This window comes from Silene latifolia, chromosome 3 (genome assembly GCF_048544455.1).
Source record: "Silene latifolia isolate original U9 population chromosome 3, ASM4854445v1, whole genome shotgun sequence".
Lineage (NCBI taxonomy): Eukaryota > Viridiplantae > Streptophyta > Magnoliopsida > Caryophyllales > Caryophyllaceae > Silene > Silene latifolia.
Genome location: NC_133528.1, coordinates 9,311,081 through 9,335,128, shown reverse-complemented (window position 1 = coordinate 9,335,128; position 24,048 = coordinate 9,311,081). Strand labels below are relative to the sequence as shown.

At 36.8% G+C, this 24,048-nt stretch overlaps 2 protein-coding genes and 3 non-coding genes across 5 annotated transcripts; 3 read left to right on the top strand and 2 right to left on the bottom strand.

The window, feature by feature from the left end:
• Positions 1 to 228: 228 nt before the first annotated feature.
• Positions 229 to 7,042, bottom strand: LOC141645891 (SEED MATURATION PROTEIN 1). The gene is made up of 2 exons (XM_074454055.1): positions 6,816 to 7,042; positions 229 to 729 (listed from the first exon to the last, which is right to left on the bottom strand). The coding sequence occupies exons 1-2, from the start codon at positions 6,919 to 6,921 to the stop codon at positions 506 to 508; spliced, it is 330 nt and encodes a 109-aa protein (XP_074310156.1). The 5' UTR covers positions 6,922 to 7,042; the 3' UTR covers positions 229 to 505.
• A 1,759-nt stretch (positions 7,043 to 8,801) lies between these two features.
• LOC141647100 (uncharacterized) lies at positions 8,802 to 15,120 on the bottom strand. The gene is made up of 4 exons (XM_074455142.1): positions 14,757 to 15,120; positions 11,283 to 11,447; positions 10,798 to 10,850; positions 8,802 to 9,062 (listed from the first exon to the last, which is right to left on the bottom strand). Exons 1-3 carry the CDS (start codon positions 15,004 to 15,006, stop codon positions 10,822 to 10,824), a joined length of 444 nt encoding a protein of 147 aa, XP_074311243.1. The 5' UTR covers positions 15,007 to 15,120; the 3' UTR covers positions 8,802 to 9,062; positions 10,798 to 10,821.
• A 4,208-nt stretch (positions 15,121 to 19,328) lies between these two features.
• On the top strand, positions 19,329 to 19,415 carry LOC141650396 (small nucleolar RNA U31b). The gene has a single exon (XR_012546434.1). It is a non-coding gene; the product is annotated as a small nucleolar RNA U31b (small nucleolar RNA).
• An 89-nt stretch (positions 19,416 to 19,504) lies between these two features.
• On the top strand, positions 19,505 to 19,591 carry LOC141650374 (small nucleolar RNA Z195/SNORD33/SNORD32 family). Its single transcript, XR_012546413.1, has one exon. It is a non-coding gene; the product is annotated as a small nucleolar RNA Z195/SNORD33/SNORD32 family (small nucleolar RNA).
• Positions 19,592 to 19,643: 52 nt separating this feature from the next.
• On the top strand, positions 19,644 to 19,732 carry LOC141650375 (small nucleolar RNA Z196/R39/R59 family). Its single transcript, XR_012546414.1, has one exon. It is a non-coding gene; the product is annotated as a small nucleolar RNA Z196/R39/R59 family (small nucleolar RNA).
• Positions 19,733 to 24,048: the final 4,316 nt, after the last annotated feature.

Here is a 24,048-nt window from a genome sequence, read left to right as displayed (position 1 = left end):
AAATTGACCCTACTCGAATGACCTGACTTTATAAGGCTGATCCATCATCCATGTCACGAAACCGAAATTGACCCGATAGATCTGAGGTGAACTAACCTGAAAGTGACCTAACCCAAAGTTACCCGACTCACGGCAGCCCAGAATGATCCAAACGGAAATCACCAGCCCCGAATGAACTAGGAAGTATCATTTTTACTTAAATCGTATGCTTTAGGTTATTTTCAAAACGTATGTAAAACGGTTGATTCTAAATAAGTACATTCGTGAGTAAAACTCACTAACCCAGTAACACTTGATGACGCTCTATCAACAAGTCCTCGACTTGTTGAGATAAACAACGATTGGAACTTGGAAGTGTCTCATGAAACCAAAAGATTCGTAACTGATCAATTCATACTGTTAGGATTGCGTACACTGTGAAACAAACATTAACCTAAAAGTTGACAAAGCTTAAGAAAGAAAAACATAAAACGAGCTAAAACAGTCGAAACTCGAAAGGGGGTAACTAGGGTGCAGGGGCAGCAGGGCCAGGAATAACATTTTTCTTAGGCAAACGCCTGGAGCTGACATTATCAGAACCAGTTCCAGCACCACCTTGTTCTGCTTCATTATCGTCTCGATTCATCTGAGGCTGAGCCGACTCAAGATCAGCAGCACCGCTACGTTGAGCCTGTTCAATGTTGTGGGCACTGGAGAAGAAGTCTACCGGGTCAGAGTCGGCTATCTTGCCTGTTGGAAATATAGGGGCTTTTATTGCCTTTGGAGTGTTTCCAATTGTCCCACATTGGTGAGGAAAAGGAAGTTTTATGGGTTTATATATACCCACCCTCCTTACCATATCACTAGTGGGTCATGGGAGGCTTTTGTGGAAGCTTTGCGAGGTGCTTAATTCAGCTCGCACACGCGCGCGCGCGCGTGCCCGGGCCCGGGCCCCGGCCCGGCCCGGATCCGGATTCGGGATTCGGGAATCACCTGCGGCGGGCTGTGCCTATCTTTTTGGGCCGGAGCCGAATTATGAATTGGGCTGTTTTTTTGTTGTTAGTTGTGTTGAATAAGTCAGTCAACCTGACTGTTAGTGGGGAGAGTCTTTCTCCCACTAACTCGGATTTGAGGCACAGTTTCAGGAGTCGGTTTTGGCTCCTGTAACTGCTCCTGGTTTGCTATAAATTCGAGTCTTCAGCAGCTTCTAAATCACACAGAAACTCAACTCTCTTCTCTCTCGTCTTCTCTGCTCTCTCATAAAATTCTGGGTACTGATATTTTCTTCGTTCCAAGTCTCACAGTTCCGAGTGGGCGGAACTGCGTGGAGACTGTAGTGTTAACCTTGGGGAACTACCGGCACTAGCTGATCGCCACCACGGTCGTACCGGAGAAATAGTTTTCAAGGCAGTGGTTTATGCCACGACACTGCATTCGGGTTTATTTCTCATCGCTTGTATTTTTCCGTCTGCGACTGGTATTTCTATTCTCCTTCTGTTTCTGCATCTTTCGAATAACAATTTGAAAACTATTTAGTTGCTGTAACTATGTCTGTTATGTCGAAAATTGCTCCTGAATTGGCGAAATTGGAGTCGTTAGACGGTCACAATTATAAGCGTTGGTCCCAGAAACTTTTGATGTATTTTGAGCAGTTAGAAATTGAATATGTTTTATTTAATGACCTGCCTAAACCTATCACCCCTACTGATGTTGAGACGACCCCTCCTGCTGCAAAAGATGTTAAGTCTAATGAAGAGGACATTGCGAAATTTGTAAAGGATAACAAAACTGCTAGGTGGCATATTCTGAATAATATGACAAACACCCTATTCGACTTATTTGCTGTGAATAAGTCTGCTAAGTTTATTTGGGAGTCTTTAGAAACTAAGTATGGGGCTGATGATGCTGGGAAAAAGAAGTATGTTGTGGGAAAATGGTTGGGATTTCAGATGGCTGACGGGAAACCTATCATGGATCAAGTCCATGTCTATGAAAATTTATGTGCTGATGTAGTGAATGAGGGCATGAAACTTGATGATATTTTCGTAGCTAATGTTCTGCTAGAAAAATTCCCTCCCTCCTGGTCTGATTACCGAAACCAACTTAAGCATAAAAAGAAAGACCTGTCCCTTAAAGAACTTATAGGACATATGAGGACCGAGGAGGCTAATCGCCTTAAAGACCTTCCTGCTAGTCAATCTGTGACTGTTCCTGCTGTTGCCGCTGTTAAAGCTAATTTGGTTGAGTCTGGTGGTCCGTCTAATGCTGAGAATTATAAGGGTAAGGGTAAGGCCAAGGTTGGTCAGGGTAAGAACCAGGGTCCTGCTAAGAAGAATGGTCCAGGGAAGCATACCAAACCAGTTCCTAAGATTCGAAAAAAGTCGCTAAGGGTCCTATTGTCTGCTATGTCTGCATGGAAAACCTGGGCACAAAGCCTACCAATGCTCGAGAAGAAATCTGCTTGAGGCCAATGTTGCTTGACTGATGATGTTATTGCAGTGTGGTTGTGGAAGCTAACCTGGTGGGTAATGTTCTTTGAATGGGTCTTGATCTGGAGCTTCGAGACACCTCTGTCTTGATAGGGGTTTATTTGAGTTCGAGGAAGTTCTTTGATGGGGAATGTGTCTACATGGGTAATTCTTCATCCGCAAAGATTACGAGCAAAGGCAAGATCTTTCTCAAACTCACCTCGGGGAAAACACTTGCTCTCAGTAATGTTTTATTTGTTCCCTCATTGCGTCGAAACCTTGTGTCTGGTGCCTTATTAAACAAAGCTGGTTTGAAACTTGTTTTTGAGGCTGACAAGGTGGTAATGTCGCGTAATGGGGAATTTGTGGGCAAGGGTTATCTTTCTGGGGTCTTTTTGTATTGAACTCGATTCTCGCTATTAATAATATTGCATCTTCTTCTGCTTATATCGCTGAGTCTATTGATATTTGGCATGGTAGGTTAGGTCATGTGAATGTGGATTATATTAAAAAACTTAGAACTATGAGTTTAATTCCGAGTTTGACGAGTCAAGAATTCTCTAAATGTGCTAGCTGTGTTGAGGCTAAGTTTACAAAGAAGCCTAGTAAACCCGTGACTACTAGGAACACGAGTCTTCTTGAATTAATTCACACCGACCTAGCTGACTTCAAAAATGTTGCAAGTAGAGGTGGCAAGAATTATTATGTTACGTTTATAGATGACTGTTCTAGATACACCCGTGTCTATTTGCTTAAAACTAAAGATAAAGCTGAACACTCTTTTATAAACTTTAAGAATGAAGTTGAGAACCAACTTGACAGAAAAATTAAAAGGGTAAGATCTGATAGAGGTGGTGAGTATAAATCCAGTTATCTAGCTGACTTTTGTGCTGCAAACGGTTTAATACATGAGACTAGTCCACCTTATTTGCCCCAATCCAATGGTGTAGCTGAACGTAAAAATAGAACCTTAAAAGAAATGATGAATGCTATGCTTTTAAGTTCTGGCCTATCTGACGATATGTGGGGGGAAGCAATACTTTCTGCTTGTCACATTCTTAACCGTGTACCTCATAAGAAAATTGACAAGACCCCCTATGAGATTTGGAAGGGCTATCCTCCTAACCTAAGTTACCTTAGAGTGTGGGGGTGTTTGGCTAAAGTGGGCTTACCTGATTTTAGGAGACCTACCGTTGGACCTAAGACCTATGATTGTGTGTTTATAGGTTATGCTCAAAATAGCTCTGCTTATAGATTTATGTCTTTGAGTGACCGTTCTATATCTGAGGCTAGAGATGCCGAATTCTTTGAGCATGTTTTTCCCTTTCGAAAAACTCATTTGTACCATCTCCTAGTTTATCTGTTGCATCTCATGATTTGTCTTCACATGCTAGTAGTAGTAGCACTTCTATTGATGTTCCTGTTGAACCTAGAAGAAGTAAAAGACCTAGATGCCCAAAGAACTTTGGTGATGATTATGATACAACTATGTTGTCTGAACTTGGATACACTGTTTGTGCTAGTGATGAGTTTGTTTCAGCCTTTTTAATAGAAGATGACCCAAAAACTTATAGTGAGGCAATGAAATCCATTGATGCTAATTTTTGGAAAGATGCTATTAAAAGTGAACTTGACTCTATTGTGTCAAATCAGACTTGGGAGTTGACTGATTTACCTAAAGGTAATAAACCCATTACGAGTAAATGGATCTTTAAAAAGAAAATGAGACCTGACGGTACAATAGAGAGGTTCAAAGCTAGACTTGTAGTTAGAGGCTTTACACAAAAGAAGGGTATTGATTATTTTGATACTTACTCTCCTGTGACCAAAATTTCGACTATTAGGACTCTTGTCGCCTTAGCTGCTATTCATAACCTTGTTATACATCGGATGGATGTTAAAACGCCTTTTGAATGGTGAACTAAGGGAAGAGATCTATATGTCTCAACCTGAAGGTTTTGTGATTGAGGGTCAAGAGAGTAAAGTGTGTAAACCGAACAAGTCACTTTATGGATCAAAACAAGCACCTAAACAAAGGGTATGAGAAATTTAACAACACTTTGATAAGTAATGGCTATGTGGTTAACAATTCTGATTCATGTGTTTATTCAAAGGTAATAGAATCCGATTGTGTGCTTATATGCCTTTATGTTGATGACATGTTAATACTTGGTAATAATTTAGAGGTGATAATTAGAACCAAAGAATTTTTGTCATCACATTTTGAGATGAAGGACTTAGGAGAAGCTGATGTTATCCTAGGAGTTAAGGTTATCCGAAACCCCAATGGAATCTGTCTAAGTCAATCTCATTATGTTGAAAAAGTGTTGAAAAAGTTTAACTGCTTTGATGATGTGCCTGCTAGAACACCCTATGATCCTAGTGTACACTTGTGTAAAAACTTGGGCAAGAGTGTTTCCCAAGAAGAGTATGCTAAAATCCTAGGTAGTGTGATGTTTTTAATGAACTGTACTCGACCGGATATTGCTTATGCGGTTAGTAGATCGAGTCGTTATACACATAACCCTAGTAATGAACACTGGAATGCTCTTCGTCGTTTACTAAAATACCTAAAAGGAACAGTTGACTTATGTTTGCATTATAGTAAATTTCTGCTTTGTGTTAGAGGGATATTGTGATGCGAATCGGGTTGCGGTTGTAACGATGAGATCTGTTCTACTAGTGGTTATGTCTTTACCATGGGTGGAGGTGCTATATCGTGGAAGTCCTCTAAATAGACTTGTATCGCACGCTCTACCATGGAATCTGAGTTCATAGCTCTTGAGTTGGCGGGACAAGAGGCTGAATGGTTGAGAAACCTTTTAGATATACCGGTGTGGGGGCGGACGGCTAACACCGGTCTCTCTACACCGTGACTCGCAGTCGCTATTGGTGTTGCAAAGAATAGTGTCTATAATTCGAAAAAGAGACATATTCGAATAAGGCACGCTGCAGTTAGACAACTCCAAGACAATGGAGTGATTGCTTTGGACTATGTGAAGTCCGAAAACAATCTTGCTGATCCCTTTACTAAAGGGCTGGCTAGGAGACTAGTCGTTGATACGTCGAGGGGAATGGGGCTTAAGTCCTTAGGTCAAGAGTGAGACTTGACTAAGTCTAAAGCTTCTATTCCTATGGCGTTGTATGATTCATAGCCTTAATGGTGGTGCTTTTGAGACGCACTTGATGGATCATACACCAGGTTGGACTTAGGTCCTTAATGACTCACGTGAGAAGTGCTGTTGAGAAGCACTTGAGCCACCTATGCAGGTGTGATGATCACAAGACTATGAGAAGTCATGTGAACATGTCTGCCAATACCAAGTTAAACGCATTACTCTAAAAGAGCGCGTTGCACTTTCGCGGAACGATCTTAATCTGAAGGTATGATATGTGTTGTGGGGGGTATCGACTGAAGCTCAGCTAGGAATTCAAATCGCAAGATATTCTCTCGCTGTAAGTAAGTTGTTTCCTCATTTCACTAAAGTGTCAATTCAAATCGAAAGATATTGATACCTAAGTATCCAATCCTTCCTTTACCCAGGAATTTCTTTCTCTGTCTCTGGCGCCCCTAGTGGGGGATTGTTGGAAATATAGGGGCTTTTATTGCCTTTGGAGTGTTTCCAATTGTCCCACATTGGTGAGGAAAAGGAAGTTTTATGGGTTTATATATACCCACCCTCCTTACCATATCACTAGTGGGTCATGGGAGGCTTTTGTGGAAGCTTTGCGAGGTGCTTAATTCAGCTCGCACACGCGCGCGCGCGCGTGCCCGGCCCGGCCCGGATCCGGATCCGTGATTTGGGATTTGGGATTTGGGATTTGGCAATCGCCTGCGGCGGGCTGTGCCTATCTTTTTGAGCCGGAGCCGAGTTATGAATTGGGCTGTTTTTTTGTTGTTAGTTGTGTTGAATAAGTCATCAACCTTTGTTGACATTAGTGGGGAGAGTCTTTCTCCCACTAACTCGGATTTGAGGCACAGTTTCAGGAGTCGGTTTTGGCTCCTGTAACTGCTCCTGGTTTGCTATAAATTCGAGTCTTCAGCAGCTTCTAAATCACACAGAAACTCAACTCTCTTCTCTCTCGTCTTCTATGCTCTCTCATAAAATTCTGGGTACTGATATTTTCTTCGTTCCAAGTCTCACAGCTCCGAGTGGGCGGAATCTGCGTGTGAGACTTGTAGTGTTAACCTTGGGAACTACCGGCACTAGCTGATCGCCACCACGGTCGTACCGGAGAAATAGTTTTCAAGGCAGTGGTTTATGCCACGACACTGCATTCGGGTTTATTTCTCATCGCTTGTATTTTTCCGTCTGCGACTGGTATTTCTATTCTCCTTCTGTTTCTGCATCTTTCGAATAACATTGCCTCCTTCAAGCGGGGTACCGGCCTTGTACGCAACTCGTACTGCGTCGTCTTCAGTTAGTCTGGTTCTCGCTGTTGCGTATTTGATGTCGTCTTTGCTCTTCGCCATTGTTTTTTCTTAGATAACCTCAGTTTTTTTTTCGCACCAGAGTAGTATTTATGATGCGGCAAGAAGTGTGGTGTAAACCAGAGACTCAGTATTCCTGTTTTGTAGAACACTTGCTTTCATATCAGTTTCGCACGTATTGTTTCGATTAACTAACGTGTTCCTATGAGAAAATCTAGAGCTAGGCAAATAATGACACGACACGCAGGCCCGTCTAGAGCATGGTGCTCTATGTGCATTGGCACTGGGCCTCAAAATTTTGGGGCCCAAATCTTAACATTACCCTTGGAATTAGGAAAAAAAAAAAGTTAAATAAGGAAATTAGAATTGAGTAATTGACGTCTAACACTGCATTCTCATTCCTCAATCATGGCTATTCCAATCTTTAACATTCTCCTTCCCCAAATAAGTAATTTCTTTCCCAAAAAAAAAAATTAATAATTTTTCTCTTTAATTTTCCTAGAGATTTATCTAGTGTTTCTTTTGTAATTTATCTTTAAGCATATTTATCTCAAATCAATTACTTACAAATCATTCTAAATTTACAATTAGAGAGATATATTAGAATCAAAACTTTGCATTATTGTCACTAAAAATCTCTGATTTACACTTGAATTTCAAATAGATCAAAATTGGTAATGTTTCTTCTTAATAGTAATTGTTTATTTGCTTTATTTTTTGTGAATGGGTAAACTTAATTTCTTGTCAATATTGTGGGAAAAACTAGATTTTGAATGTTTGATAGTAGAATTCGCCTAAAAAAAGCTACGCAAAAGAATCGGGTTTCAAATAATTTGTGATTTGCATTAATATATTATATAAACGTTCTCTAATTTTGTAAGTTTAAGGCCTCAATTTTTTTTTTTGCACCGGGTCTCCACTTTTCTTGAGACGGCCCTGACGACACGAAAACACGATACGAAATTAATGGGTTGGGTTAAGGCTTAATAACCCATTTATGTAAGTGGGTCGATTGGGTCGGGTTTGAAATGAAGGGTTCATGACCCATTTACATGTGACACCAATCTGAATCCGACACGACCCGATCTGGTCTAAGAAAATCTTATGACCCCCATAGATTTAAATATCAGATTTCTGCCACTACACCAATAAGTCACCGATCATACCTTAAAAAAAAAAAAAAAAAAAAAAAAAAAAAAAAAAGAAGAAGTCACCGGAGGTTTCGGAGTTTACTGTGTCGACATTTTACCGCAATTAAGGTAATATTAGCTGCATTTAACGATATTAGATCGCAACAGGCCAACAGCTGATAGCCCGATACCCTTGATCCTGACTGAACCGAGATTAAATACTATGGAATAATCTGAAACTTGGTAAATAGGTGGTTGGAACTTCAAACAGTGTTTCTACCTAAGTAGTAAGTACCCCAAGACTAACTACTTTCACCATTTTTCTTCTGAAATCTGTACATCAGTACATCAACCACATTAAGATTTACCGCCGTTTTTACTCGCAACTTGCCGACCAACCAGAGAACAACAGACTTAAGACTATGGGGCTGCAAGTTGTGTTAACGAGCCACTTACTGTCATTACTCATCATTACCCTACAGCCTGCGAGGGATGAAAACAGGTGAAACATATGCATTAATGTTTCGCCATGAGCTTACTGTCATTACTCTACTGCCTGCGAGGGGTGAAAACAAGTGAAACATATGCATTAATGTGTAGCCCTGCACTTACTGTCATTACTTTACTGCCTGCGAGGGCGAAAACAAGTGAAACATATGCATTAATGTGTTGCCCTCCACTTAGTGTCTTTACTCTATTGCCTGCGAGGGGCGATAATGAGTGAAACATTTGCATTAATCTGTCACCCTGCACTTACAAGGACTTCAACCATAAACTTCACATTCTGAACTCTTTAGATGAAAACTAGTAACTTCGATTATCAATTCCAAAGGTATTGCAATACATACGAGTATTAGAATGGCGACAACAAAAGAGGTTCTTGAATTGACATACACTTAAATGCATATAAACAGAATTAGGTTAAAAATAAGCCATACTCGAGGAGTATAGTTTTGCTCAACAGAGAACTGCAATTAGAGTCAAATTTCAGTGTATGCTGATGCTATGTGTACGATCTCGTTCCTAGACAGTCTCTGTACATGCAGTGGCAGCCTGGAACATCAGTCACCAGCATCTTGTTAATAGTATTTCATAGTGACATCAATAAGAAACTAAAATTAAACCAAGCTTGATGCTCTGTAATGACTCGGCATTAAACTATAACGCTGCTCGCCAATTTGTTTGACTCTTCATTTCCACAATTGTTCTTCCAGTGTGTTCTTTCTCTATTTACTTTATTTTCATTTTTTTCTTAATTCCTATATTCACCAGATTTAAGGTAACAAAGGTTACAAGTCACGACAAGCTCACTCGAAGTAGCCATTTAATGAAGAGGCTTCCAAATGACTATAAGTGAGAAGTCTGTAACAGAAGTTCAACTTGAACTTCAAAGGGACAGTAATACCCAGACCATTTAACTTTTTAAATTGCGATGAGACAGAGGTCAAGGACAATGCAAATAGAACTGATCTATATGAATCACAAACATCTATGCTGACAAACTTCACGAACTAACACTACATAATAACGGTTGTGAAACAACTAGGCCACATAAATGAAATTGAAGAATGAATTTTTGCTGCTCATTTAAGCTGATCTGAGTCTGATCATTTGTCTATTGGTGGCACGATCATTCAATTTTTTCAATAGAAAGCATACAGTCCTTCACAAATCACTACTTCACAAATACTGCCATGAACACGAGGACTTTTATGAAATGAGTCTGTCTAAATCTCATTGATTCATCATATTAGTAGTCTAACTCTCTATTATAAACAAACTCCAAGGCATACCACATGTCTGAAGCCACGAGTCCTACAAAAAACATACAAGCAGTCATTTATTACTGTCCTCTCCCCTTTTCCCACTGTACGATTTGACTTTTCACTGACCACGCCATTTACTTCCATAATGAATGGCCTAACACCTTTGTTTGAGAGCAATAGGGCCCCCTCGCAAACCAATCTACGGAAGGTTTCAACTTTCAAGGATGAACTCATTAAAAGTTTTCTAAAGGCCTTGTATTGGTAGTTTGATATGAAGCCAATCATTGGACCTTAATTAAGGAACATACAGGGAAACAGTAAATCACACGATACAATCCTAACATGATATAAGTAAGCCCTAAACTAAGGATTAGTGAACCAGGAACAAATAGTGGCTTTTTATACTTGGAATTATGCAGCCTTGCCGTCCTAACTCCTAACAGTCCGCTTGTACATTATATACAAGTGAAAAAATTTAGGGATATTCTCTCATGTACCCTTGAACTTTTTCGTTTCTAAGGTGTACCCCTCGTTTTTTGACCGACAATAATTCTATGTTACGAGTTCAGAAAACGGTAATTTTTTTGAAAAAAAATAACCACCGCTTTTTGAACTCATAGCCGGTAGTTATGGTTGGTCAAAACTTTTTTAACGAATAAACTTTGACCGACCATAATTCCCGACTACGAGTTGAGACGTTGGTGAATTCTTTTTCAAACTGAAGACCTCTTAAAGACGGTCAATTTGAAAAAAAAAAATATATCGTATTCTGAACTTGTAGCCAAGAGTTATTGCCGGTCAAAAGTTTTTTTGCAAGAAAAAAGGGGTACATCTTAGAAAATGAAAAGGTTGAGGAGTACACCAGAGAATATCCAAAAATTTATTAGATCCAAAAAAATAAAGGTATTAGACCAACCAAATCAAGACCACGTAGTCACAGGCAAGTGAAATGTCCATTCATTTTAATTTGTTTGGTACTAATAGCCTTGAGTATTAGGCAAGAGAAAACAATAGAACAGTACCTGTTATCAGGAGACATTATTAAGTTACTCCAGAGCTCCTGCATTTGTTTGATCTGCCACAATGTGAACGATATGAAATCAATTGCTACACAACTTACCAAGGCTGATAGGAAGACAAATGAAAGAACTCATAAGCTCAGTGTATCACTATCATTGATCTTCTTGACTTTAGCCTTTCTTTTCAACATCAAGGAATGTTTTAATGGCGGCATTTGCCATGTTTGATAAGAATTATATGTATTTGTTAACTTTAGAACAGTTAACAACTTCGAACCTTTTTTTTTTCAAATGAACAACTATATTGCAATTTGTAGTTGGTAGTTTTGCTAAAATTTAAAGCATAAGAGCCAAAAGGTATAAGCCCTAAATAAAACGGAAGAAAAACACTTTAAAAATACACAGAGGAATGGAAGTCTTCTATACATCTTATTCTTCTAGCCACAACAATAATATTTGAAAGGGGACATGGGAAGCTGAATACATACCAATTGGTACACCAACAGACAGCATCCTGTCTATATTATCTAGACGGCGTTGTATGGATCTTAAGACAGAGTTAAGTGAGGACACTCTTTTTCTCACATTGGATAGTTTAGCAGCATGCTGCATGATGAACGGCAATGGTGCATCCTCCAATAGCTGGTCAAGCTCTACAATTTGAAAACATTTGATGTATGAAGTCCTCAACTGATATTCAGGACTTAGATTGTGGTCTAAAATTGCAATGCACAAGAACAATAAACAACAAGTCAACAGCTGCTAGAAAACTATCAACACTCTCCTAGCCCAACAAGCAATTCTGCACACGGTCATCAGCAACGAAATGTGACAAGTAAGACAGCAACTATTAAGGGGTTATTTGAATTGAGGTAATTATTACGAGGTTTATGCCTAATGGAGCTCAAAAACAAAGGAGGAAACTGGTGGTGGTGAAGTGAAAATCATGTCTGGTGAAAGGAGGATGAAAATCTGGAGGCCTTGTGGGAACATCAGTACTCTCATGAGGGTAATATTACTGCATAAACTACGGGAGATGTTAGTTACTATTTCCCGTCTAATATGATACGAGTTGCTATTGTCTATGTTGATCATGTTTCTCCTTCCACGATCGCCACCAGTACCTCCTACTTTTGTATTTTTTCTCCATTACTCGGACTGATTACACCCAATCTGAGCAAGCCCTCAACAGGGTAAACCAGAGAAGACATCCCCAATAAATTCACACAGTGATCATTATTTACAGCACAAACATTAACCAATACGGAAGCTCAATTACAAAACTGCATAGCGCATACCACCCTGAAAATCTAAAATCAACATGCATCATAACTAACTCCATCAGCTCACTCGTTACTAGCTGCTCAATCAATGGATCCTTTCAGGTTAATTCCCGATATATGAAACATAAAACAAACACATAGAACCCCCTTCAAGGCTAAGCAATTGAAGGACAATAAACTATGAAGCTATCATGACTCAAGAGCAAGTCGCCCAGTGCCTCAAGGGCACCAGGAAATTGCGGGGTAAGGTGGGGTCAGATGTACACACCTTGCTAGCAACACAAAGAGGTTATTTCCGGATGACCTAAGATGAAGCAAGGCCGTCAAATTTTGAAACTTTTAGTTATAATTCTCTACCTTTTAAACCTTGAGCTCATTCCATTTAATACTTCCCCTCGAAATTTTCACCCCTAACTACAAATCCTGGTTCCGCTACTACATTGAACAATTCACAATGCATCAGAGACTAAAAACACAAGCAGGCGTTTTCCGAATAACCCAAGATGAAGCAAAACTGTGAAAATTCCCTATTTTTACAGCTTGAGCACATTCCATTCATATTTCATACTTCCCCTCAAAATTTCCACTACATAACTACAAATCCTAGTTCCGCTACTAAATTGAACAATTCACAATACATCAAAAATTAAAAACACAAAGAGGCTATTTCCGAATAACCCAAGATAAATCAAGATAGTGAAAATTCTCTATTTTTACAGCTTGAGCTCATCCCATCAATACTTTCCTTCAAAACTCCGCCCCTAACTACAAATCCTGGTTTGCCGCTATAGAACAATTCACAATGCATCAAAAAAAACACAGAGAGGCTAAGCAAGACCGTAAAAATTCTCTATTTTTACAATTTGTGCTCGTTGCATCTATACTTTCCTTCAAAATTTCTGCCCCTAACTACAAATCCTGGTTCCGCTACTAAATTGAACAATTCACAATGCATCAGAGACTAAAAACACAGACAGGCTTTTTCCGAATAACCCAAGATGAAGAAAAACTGTGAAAAATCCCTATTTTTAAAACTTGACCTCATTCCATTAATACTTCCCCTCAAAGTTTCTGCACCTAGCAACAAATCCTGGTTCCGCAACTAAGTTGAACAATTCACAATGCATCAGAAATTAAAAACATACAAGAGGCATTTCCAAATGGTGCATCCTCCAATAGCTGGTCAAGCTCTACAATTTGAAAACATTTGATGTATGAAGTCATCCAGCGATATTCAGGACTTAGATTGTGGTCTAAAATTGCAATACATAAGAACAACAAATCAACAACTGCTAGCAAACTATCAACACTCTCCTAGCCCAACAAGCAAATCTGAACACGGTCATCAGCAACGAAGCGTGACAAGTAAGACAGCAACTATTAAGGGGTTATTTGAATTGAGGTAGTTAATACGGGGTTTATGCCTAATGGAACTCAAAAACAAAGCAGGAAACTGGTGGTTGTGAAGTGAAAATCATGTCTGGTGCAAGGAGAATGAAAATCTGGTGGCCTTGTGGGAGCATGAGTACTCTCATAGGGTAATATTACTCCATAAACTAGGGGAGATGTTAGTTATATTTCCCGTCTAATATGATATGAGTAGCTATTAGTCTATCTTGATCATGGTTCTCCTTCCAAGATCATCACCACTACCTCCTACTTTTGTATTTTTCCTCCGTTACTCCAACTGATTACACCCAATCTGAGCAAGCCCTAAACAGTGTAAATCAAAGAAGACATCCCCAATACATTCACAAAGCAATCATTATTTACAGCACAAACCTATGTTAACCAATCCGGAAGCTCAATTACAAAACTGCAATTAGTGCATACCACCCTGAAAATCTAATATCAGCATGCATCATATCTAACTCCAACAGCTCAATCATATCTAACTCCAACAGCTCAATCATTACTAGCTGCTCAATCAATGGATCCTTTCAAGTTAATTCCTGATGTAATATGAAATTTAAAAACAAACACATAGAACCCCCCTTCAAGGCCAATCAATTGAAGGGCAATAAACTATGGAGCTATCAAGGCTCGAGAGCAAGTCACCCAGTGCCTCAAGGGCACCTGCAAATTGCGGGGTAAGGTGGGGTCAGATGTACACACCTTACTAGCAACCCAAAAAGGTTAGTTCCGGATGACCCAAGATGAAGCAAGGCCGACAATTTTTGAACTTTTAGTTATAATTCTCTACTTTTTACACCTTAAGCTTATTCCACTAATACTTCCCCTCAAAATTTCCACCCCTGGGCCCTAACTATAAATCGTGGTTCCGCTACTAAATTGAACAATTCACAAATCATCAGAGAACAGACAGGCTTTTTCCAAATAACTCCAAGATGAAGCAAAACTGAGAATTCCCTATTTTTACAACTTGACCTCATTCCATTAATTTTTCCTCTCAAATTTTCTGCCCTTAGCTACAAATCCTGGTTCCGCCACTAAATTGAACAATTCACAATGCATCAGAAATTAAAAACATGAGAGGCTATTTCAGAATAACCCAAGATGAAGCAAGACCGTGAAAATTCTCGATATTTCACAACTTGAACTCATTCCATTTATACTTTCCCTCAAAATTTCCGCCCCTAACTACAAATCCTGGTTCCGCCACTAAATTAAACAATTCAAAATGCATCAGAAATTAAAAGCACAAGAAAGAAATCAAACCAGAGGTGAGGCGATCAAGCGAAGACGAGAGATGGTGTTGACTATTAGAAGTAGACGCAGCTGCGGAGTCAAAATCCGTAATAACGGAGGAAATTATCGACGAAATTCCATTGGCGATTATACGAGTGCTAGTATTCGTATTCGTATCGGTAATTTTATCGATATTGGCATCAATTACACTGGTATCGCCATTAATGGTGTGCTCAGTTGGATGATCACGGGAGGTGTGGTTGGGAAGTTCTTCCGCCATTGAATTTGATTGACATCTACACGGTCTGGTAATCGTGGCTGTAATGTGGGAGAGATTAATTAGAAGTTACTTGCTCAGTTCCATTGAATTGTTTACGTTTGGTTTTTGGGCATTATTCACAACTTCTAATGCATAACATAAAAGATAGTCATGTGAGTGCATTATGAATATCAAATTTTTATAATTATTAATGATATATAACTAAAGATCCGTACTTTTGGACTGAGATTATATAAACTCAAACACGAGCCTGATTTAAACCGGATCAAATTGAATTTTTGGAATTGAATTGGATTGAAGTAAAGTGGAAATCCCTACGAAAATTGAATTTCTTCGTGGAGACCCTTTACGACTTTGAACATGCCTTGAAGTTTGAACCAAATGATAAGGAAGTTAATCGTGAATTCAATTCTGTTGTTAACTGTCTTTCTCTAAACCCGATGAAAAGGTAAAAAACCTCTTCTTAATGTTGATCGGATACTAAGTTAAAGACCGTTAATAAAGTGGTCGAAACCACTTGCAATAGAGTGCATTTGTTGAATATTGAGATGGATTAAGGTTGTCATGCAAGTCCTAGGAGCCCTGTCGTGATTATGGATTTTAAAACTATTTCGTTACCTAAACTTCCGATTACAGTTTCTTCAACAAAAACCAACCCCACAAAACATTATATCTCCCATCCTAAGACTACGTGGGTGACAGGGTGGGGTGACGTTGATGGGGTTGCAGGGTGGAGGTCGGTGGTAGTGGCGTTGGTGGTGAATGTTAGTTGTCCCTCACAAAGAGGAGGAGATACTTTTGAAGGTGAGAAGAATGAGGGTAAAGGAGTTTTGGAATAAGGAGAGGGGAAAGGGATTGAAAAAATGTCAAGGCACCAAATATGGTGGTTATAACATCACTCAAAGTTATTCACGTAAAAAAAAGGTAGAATAAAGAAAGCATGGTCAGACAACTCGGCACAACTATTGGCCGAGTTTTCACTAGCCTGCGTGGTTGTCTCACACAACCTGCCTCCAACCCATACCAGGTCCGACCAAAGTCTTTTAACCAATCCACCATAATATAAATAAAAATAAATAAATTAAGTATATATTTGGCCGGCTCGGGCCAAACATAAGGGTAATTGCCCCACCCTTCCAAACCAGCCTAGCTCCTACACAATCCACACGAGCCCCGCGGCCAGACATCCATTGGTGATTTAAGACGCATTAGAGCAAGTACAGTGGTAAGCGACAATGAACTAGCTTGGCAATTCCACCTCATCTTCTAAGCTACTAACATTCTAAGCTAATAAACTATTCCAATGGTTTATTAGCTTTTATACTAGCTTGATGGGACCCGCATGTCAAATTAATTTTTTCCTAAACATAAAAAGACTTGATGAATTTTATTTTGCAAATTAAAAATACATGTAATAAATACGAGAAAATTGATTAGCGCTTAGCGGAGTTGTTGCGGTCGAACAGCACCTCCAATTAATCGATCAAATGGGTTGACTTCCAAATGTGTTCCACTAAATCAGCTTTTAGTTGGTGATGCAAATTTCTATCTCGGATGTTTGCATCCCTAGAAAGAAAATTTCGAAAATCTCCAACAGGCCCTTGTTGAACATCAATAGTATTGGTTTCCGAAAATCCACAATGATTAAAATTTCCGAAAATCCACAATGATTAAATTCGTAATTCTTTTACCACCACTTAATGTAGCATTCGGATATAGCATTTGGATCATCAGCAAAGTAAGCCAACTTTCTGTTTTCTACCTTCTTCCAAATTCTTTTACCACCACTTAATGTAGCATTCGGATATAGTATGCTCGAACTAAGCATTTAGAGTCGGCGATACAATTCGATACATTATTTAACCAAGCAATTTGAGTTATACGTAGATTTTGATTAAAATGCAAATCAAATAATAAGAATAAATAAAAAAATTAATAGAGCTAATTTCCTATTGGTTGTTTGGTTAATGTGGGGCCATCTAAGCAAGTAGCTTAATGAAGCTACTAGCTTAAGCCAAGCTAATATCTACATCATTCTCCAATGGTGTAGCAACTAGCTTGCAATTTTAGGAAATTGCAAGCAAGTCTCTAAGCTACACCATTGGACTTGCTCTTACAGAAACTCGATGCTAAGTTACCAAGTTTGGTAGGGATAATAAATTTACCGGGTTAAATAAATTAAGTGGGTTTGAAATAAATTGCTTAACAATAAACAATTTAAACATGTTTGACTGGATTATAAAAAAATTAAATGGATTAAGTTAATGTTGAGACAAATGATACATTTGTGATACATATATTCACTACCGGTTATTTTTTACGAAAAGAAATTGTGTTAACTAGTCTAATCCACACATTTATCATTTATAACACGTTTATTTACTGCCAGTTTATATACATATTAGTATTGGTGTCCGGCTTTGCCCGGGCTACCTTTACCTATCATTAATTTTTTTTTTCGTTAATAAAATTACTTCAAGTTGTATAACCCATAAATTTATCATTAATATATTTTTCTATGACATATCCATTACGGAAATAAATTTTAAGACAATTCACTACACCCGCTATTAATACTTTACTCTTATTAATGAAACAATAGTAATAACATTTCACTACTTGCCCGTAATCATTGTTACTTTCACCACTCCCGACGTAATTATTGTTAATTTCACTACTACCGCATTAATATTGATAATTTCACTACTCCCGCCGTAATTATTGTTACTTTCACTATTGCCGCATTAATATTGATTATTTCACTACTCCCGTTGTTATTTCTACCATTTTCACTAATCTCGCTGATAATATTGTTACTTTTACTATCCAAATGAGTGATTACCATCATATAACTATATCCAATGTTACTACAATTCTTTTATTTACTGACGAAATTACTTTTATTACTTAGGCATGCAATTTTAAGAGGATTATGCATTAAATCAAATGGAAAAAATTATGCAATATTATATATTATGGAAACTAACTTTAATTATTTATAACCTATTTATTATATTTTTGTATGTTAAATAATTAACATCTATACATCTAAAAAACTATAAAGTTTAATAAAATTGCATAGATTTTAAATTTAATACATAATTTAATGATGATAATAATTAATACCATAAGTGTGCATGTTTATAAAAATTATTTTATTTTAAGGAAATTGACCATCTTCTAATCTTCTATAAATATTTAGGAAAATTATCAAGCATCTTCTTTCTTTTAGTCCAAGAAGAGGATTATACATCTGATGTACTACCTCTAATTCTATAGTTTATGAGCATTATAATAAAATTTTTGAGTTTTATTTTAAATTTTGTGAGTTTCACTATAAAGTTTTTGAGTTTATTCACTTAAACATTAAGCTCTAAAAAATTACAATAAAACACAAAAACATTACATATAAGTTTAGTTAACTTTTAATTTTGACGGAAAAAATATTAAAATCTAACTTATAAATTTTAATATGCTAAAAAACAAATAAAGTTTGAGGTAATAAACAAAAAAAAAAAAAATACATATATGCTCAAAAAACAAAATGTTGGAGGTAGTACATCCGATGTATGTTCCTTTTTATCCTTTTAGTCTCCTTAAAATTTACCATCTTAATTAATTATTTTATTTTAAAGAAATTGACCTTAATTAATTATTTTATTTTAAGGAAATTGACCATATTTTATTCTCTTACAAATATTTAGGAAAATTAACAAGCTTCTATATAATTTAATTTTAAGCCAAACTATATAATATTTGCATTGAGATCCCTTAATCAGATCCATTACACGTGCTATTGATTTAAAACTATATAGTATAATTAATTTGTATAACTTTCTTTAATTATATTGAAGTCTCTTGGTTTCTGGATTTAGTATTGATATTGATTATATATAATATTGCATATTTACATCAGATAGATAGTTTGTTGGTATAGAACAAGAGTATTTCTACCGACAACTGAGGTAATCTCTTTCGTGTCCCTAAGAGATGCATAGTTGGATCAATCAAATACAATCTATTGGACCCACTGAGAAGACGACACAGCTCACAAATGGGCCGAATACAACAACAGTAACATGGGCTGTTAATATAAAAACCCACAATCCTATGAAAACCTAGGTCAGCCGCAACACCTTACACTTCTCCATACCTATATATTCATCTCCTAAACCTTTTCAATTCCATCAATCAATCTCCTCTTCTATCCCACAAACCCTAATCTTCCTCTCCTCCCTTCACCTTTCTTATGTCTAGTAATTGTTTTTCCGTCTCATGAAACCGTCTTATTCTAATTCGTTCATATTTTATAACTAAGGTGAGAAAAGTGATGATATTTGTTTGTCGCCCCAGTCTTATTAACATCTTATTGATGTTATATGCTGATTGACCCTTTATTTATCTGATTCTCACCTTTTTATTTTTACAAATTCTTGTTTTATTTATTTTCATCAAAATTCAATCTTTTTTTTAATTTTTTTTTTGAAAGTAATTAGCAAAGAGAAATGATGATAAACAACATCCATAAATCATCTCTGAATTCCATGATGAATTCTTATTTACATGCACTACCATCTGATCTCTCTTGCTTTTTTTCCCACAAATTTCAATAATTTTAGAGTTTTTATTAATTGTGTAGCAATCAATGATGCAAAATATCCCAATTAATCATGAGTTTATTCAATGATTAAATAAATTTAATCACCATCTTTCGACTGAGATTGCTTAAATTATTATTAGTAGGTTTTTCTTAAGACGGTTATATCCTTTTTCAGGGTTAAACGTGGCAAAGAGAGAAATTTAACGTCGCAAACGTTATTTCTCTCTTTGCCACGTTTTACCTTTAAAAAGGATATGTCCCTCTTTGCCACGTTTTACCTTTAAAAAGGATATGTCCGTCTTGAACAAGAATTCTTTTTACGTTATACGATGGTCTTATATATTGCCTGAAGGTATCTGGTGCCTAGAATTAAATCATTAAGAGTAGCTGGGCACTTCGTATGCAGGGCAAAAAATAAATCATTACAGATCTTGCGACACAGTTTGCTTTAAATTTAATAAGCTTGCTGTTACTTATATCTCTGTTTACAATTTATAATTATTTATTTCTGTTTTAAATAAGAATTTGTGAAATGAAAAGGGTCTGGAGTTTGGCTCTTAGGCGAAAATTAAAGAGTGCCTTAGAGATGAATGCAGAACCCTAAATCAAATAATAATCCAGCTTTTTAATTATTTTCTGCTTTTTGGTTCTCATTTTGCAGATTTTATGAGTTGGATACATAGTTTTTAATAAATCATGTTTAAGGAATTAAGCATTTTCATATATTTAAAACTGGTGTATTTTAATTTAATTCCTTTAAATAAAATGATTGAGATTGAGTGAGTATGTAAATGAAAAAAATGATTGAGATCGAGGGAGTATAGATTGTTACGGAAGCATATGGTAAAACACTGGCTTATGACGGATTAAATTTGATGAAGCCGGAACATGACTTGAAAGTACGAGAATTGAAATACAAGTAACTAAATACGGATTGTGTGACAGTGGACATAATATACTTGAGCAAAAGTTCCGAGCATGGTTGAATAGAACTCGTCATGACTCATGAGTCATAACCCGATCTAACCGTATTCAATTGTTTATTGTTGAAAGCTGATTGTAATTCACAAATAATAACTTGATAATAGTTACCTGAAAATGAACTAAACTTGAAATAATGAGTTGAACTGATTGACTCGTTTGCCTGGTCTAAATGTGAAAGTCATCAAAACTTACAAGCTATTTGTTAAACTGAATCAGAAAAAAGATACTCAACAGATTGGCCATGTTCTTTTCGGTGTAATTTTGGCGATTATTTTAGTTGAGCTTATCCAATATCCACCCTCTGCACATTTTCCTCACCCTACCACTTTGAGAGGGGTAAGTAAACAAGGCCTAAAGCTATCTTTGACAAGAAAAGAGACCTGAATGCTGAAATGCTAATTGAAACCTGAAACAATAGCTTATAATGAAAGATAGCTTTTTTTTCATTATAAGCTTTTTTAACAAATTAGCGTCGGTGGTGGAGATAGGCGAGGCCAAATTATCGTTCGAGAATGGAGGTGAATTATGCATGAACTAGGGAGTACTGAGTAGGAGGAACTAGGAAGGAATAACTAGGGCAGAGTACGAATCGGGTATTTGATCCAAAGTGCTAGTTCGGATCGGATATCCATATTAAAAATCCTGAAATTAGATATCCAATATCCAAACCAAATGTTTCGGATATCAATTGTTCGGGTATCCAAAATAATCGGATCGCATGCGGATATCCATCGAATATCCATACTTTTGAATTTACTTTAAAATTAAGTTTGAAACACGATTATATTCATAGTTTTACATGATAATTTTCTTTATTATTCTTATTCCAATATTCTCGACATAAAATTTAAGTACCACCTAGATATTTCTCTAATATTTTAAATAATAATTAAGTTGTTATATCAAATAAAATTTTATTTTCTCGAAATTATACTAGAAAACTATTGTTTCGGATCGGATCGGATATCCAAATGTTTTAATTCTAATATCCATATTCAAACCAAAACCAAAGATTTCGGATCAGATATCCAAACCAAACTTAACTTTCGGATCGGATATCCAAACATTCGGATCCGATACGGATCGGATATCGAATGAATTTGGATAATCGGATTTTTTGCTCTGCCCTAGGAATAACCACCATCAAGGTTACCGAAGGTGGAGCTTTGGTTTCTTTCGTATTGGGCTTTGTGTTGCTGATAAATTTGCACTTAAAAGAGTTGGGCTTTCGTAACTAACGATCCCATCCCAATTCACAACCTAGCTGCTAAAGGTCGTCGACAAATTACTAAATATCGTCGACAATTTTAATGAACTTCCAAATTTGGCCCTCCCTCACACTCCCCCTAATATTTTCCTTTTTTATTCAAAAACTACCTATCACATTCCAAATTTTGAAAAAAAAAACCCGACTCAGATTTTGAAGGAAAAAAACCCGACTCAAACGTATCGACCGCATCATTTCCGTCACGAATTCAAACATTCAACAAGGTAATGTGATTTGTATTAAAAAAAAATTTGTAGTATTTTGCTTAGTTTGTAAATTTGTGACGGAATTAGGATAGATGCCAAATTTGTGACTGAATTAGGATAGATGCTTTGATTTCAATCGGATTATGTCGTGTTATGCGAAAATCAAACGGAATCGTTGAACAAACAAATCGAAAAAAAAAAAAACACGAATCTGGGCACAGACGAAGAACTTTTTCGTCCAGTACCAGGCCGAGACGAAAAAGTTCTTCGTCCATTATGGGTCTTGGACGAAGGACTTTTTCGTCTGGGCCTGGCCCTGCACGAAAAAGTTCTTCGTCCAGCCCAGATTTCGCGTTTTTTTTTTTTTTTTTTTTTTTTTTTGAATTTCTCGTTTCTTTTTTTTTTAAAATAAAATTTTTTCCGTCTTGTTTTGTTATCGTTATAAACTAATAAATTAATAATAATAAACCTCGTCCGTGCCGAACTCGTTGTAAAATTATTAATTTTATTTTCTAAATTTTTAAAAACTTATTTTTCTGTCTTTTTATCTGTTGTGCCGGGTTTCTCCCATCTCTTTCCTCGGCCCTTACTTTCTGAGAACGATTGTAGATTTGTCGCCGATTAGGTCTTGACTTTTCCGGATTCCGCTGATGCAAACCCGCACTAATAATTGCCGGTCTAACGTGAGCTCTAACTTCGGCATCGATATAAGCCAACTCCTCCTCTTCAAACTTTGCAAAGTATCTGTCACCGTCACAATACAACGTTAAAGCATGATTATGAAACCCGGATCTCATCACAAGCTGCCACTTATTCTCTTCTAATTCAACAACTTTCATTGAAAATTTGCAATTGCACCACGCGGTAGCCGTGTTACTCCTCATTAAAGAATCGGCATCCTTATTTACGGGACCTTTTCCACCCATCCGACAAACAAAATAATCTTGTCTCAAATTCGTGTTACGACCAACTTTCTTGTTGCTTGCTCTTTTTATACCAAACCCGAGTCGGAGTCCGATCTCATATGCCCAATTAAACGCTTGAATACTAGATGCAAAAAATCCGGTAGTCGTAAAATGAACTGAGTAATCAATACCGTCTCCATCGTTAATCACCTGCGCACACATTTCGATAAATTAGTTATTAATTAATTATTTGCTACGAAACGAGTCGGAATAAATAACAAATAATATGAAAATAATACAAAGACATTAATTAGTGATTTTATACAAAACGAGTCGGAAATATTAAAGATAAAAATTTAATATAAAGACGGTAGTTAATTATTTCAATTGTTTTATAATACAAAGACGGTATTTAATTATTTTATACAAAACGAGTCGGAAATATTAAAGATAAAAATATAATAAAAAGACGGTAATTAATTATTTCAATTGTTTTATACAAAACGACTCGAAAATATTAAAGATAAAAAAATAATATAAAGACGGTAATTAATTATTTGAATTGTCGGAAACTATAAAAAATAAAAAAATATAATACAAAGACGGAAAATAATTATTTTAAATGTTTTATACAAAACGAGTCGGAAACAAAAAAAAAAAAAGAAAAAAAAAAAAATACACGGTTTGGGCCTTGGACGAAAGGATTTTTCTTCCAAAACCAGGCCTGGAGCCCTGGACGAAAAATTCCTTCGTCCATAATGGGCCTTGAACGAAGGAATTTTTCGTCCAGGCCTGGTATTGGACGAAAAATTCCTTCGTCCAAGGCCCATTATGGACGAAGGAATTTTTCGTCCAATACCTGGTCTGGACGAAAAATTTCTTCGTCCAGGCCCAGTCCGTGTTATTTTTTTTTTTTTCATTTGCATTTTCAAATAAATCCGTCACAAATTCTATCATAATTCCGTCTACAATCAAGACATCTATCCTAATTCGGGATTCAATCGATAATAAAACATAAATTTTTGACAAAACAAAATCGTAAACTCACCTCGTTACTAGCTTCATTGTTGGAATCGTCGT

Excerpts from the sequence above, each read along its gene's own strand:
- LOC141645891 (XM_074454055.1), bottom strand. The coding sequence starts at position 6,921 with ATGGCGAAGAGCAAAGACGACATCAAATACGCAACAGCGAGAACCAGA. Across the intron at positions 730-6,815 it reads CGGTACCCCGCTTGAAGGAG|GCAAGATAGCCGACTCTGAC; the intron begins GCAATGTTATTC and ends TATTTCCAACAG.
- LOC141647100 (XM_074455142.1), bottom strand. The coding sequence starts at position 15,006 with ATGGCGGAAGAACTTCCCAACCACACCTCCCGTGATCATCCAACTGAG. Across the intron at positions 11,448-14,756 it reads GCTTGATCGCCTCACCTCTG|AGCTTGACCAGCTATTGGAG; the intron begins GTTTGATTTCTT and ends TTCAAATTGTAG. Across the intron at positions 10,851-11,282 it reads GTCTGTTGGTGTACCAATTG|ATCAAACAAATGCAGGAGCT; the intron begins GTATGTATTCAG and ends ACATTGTGGCAG.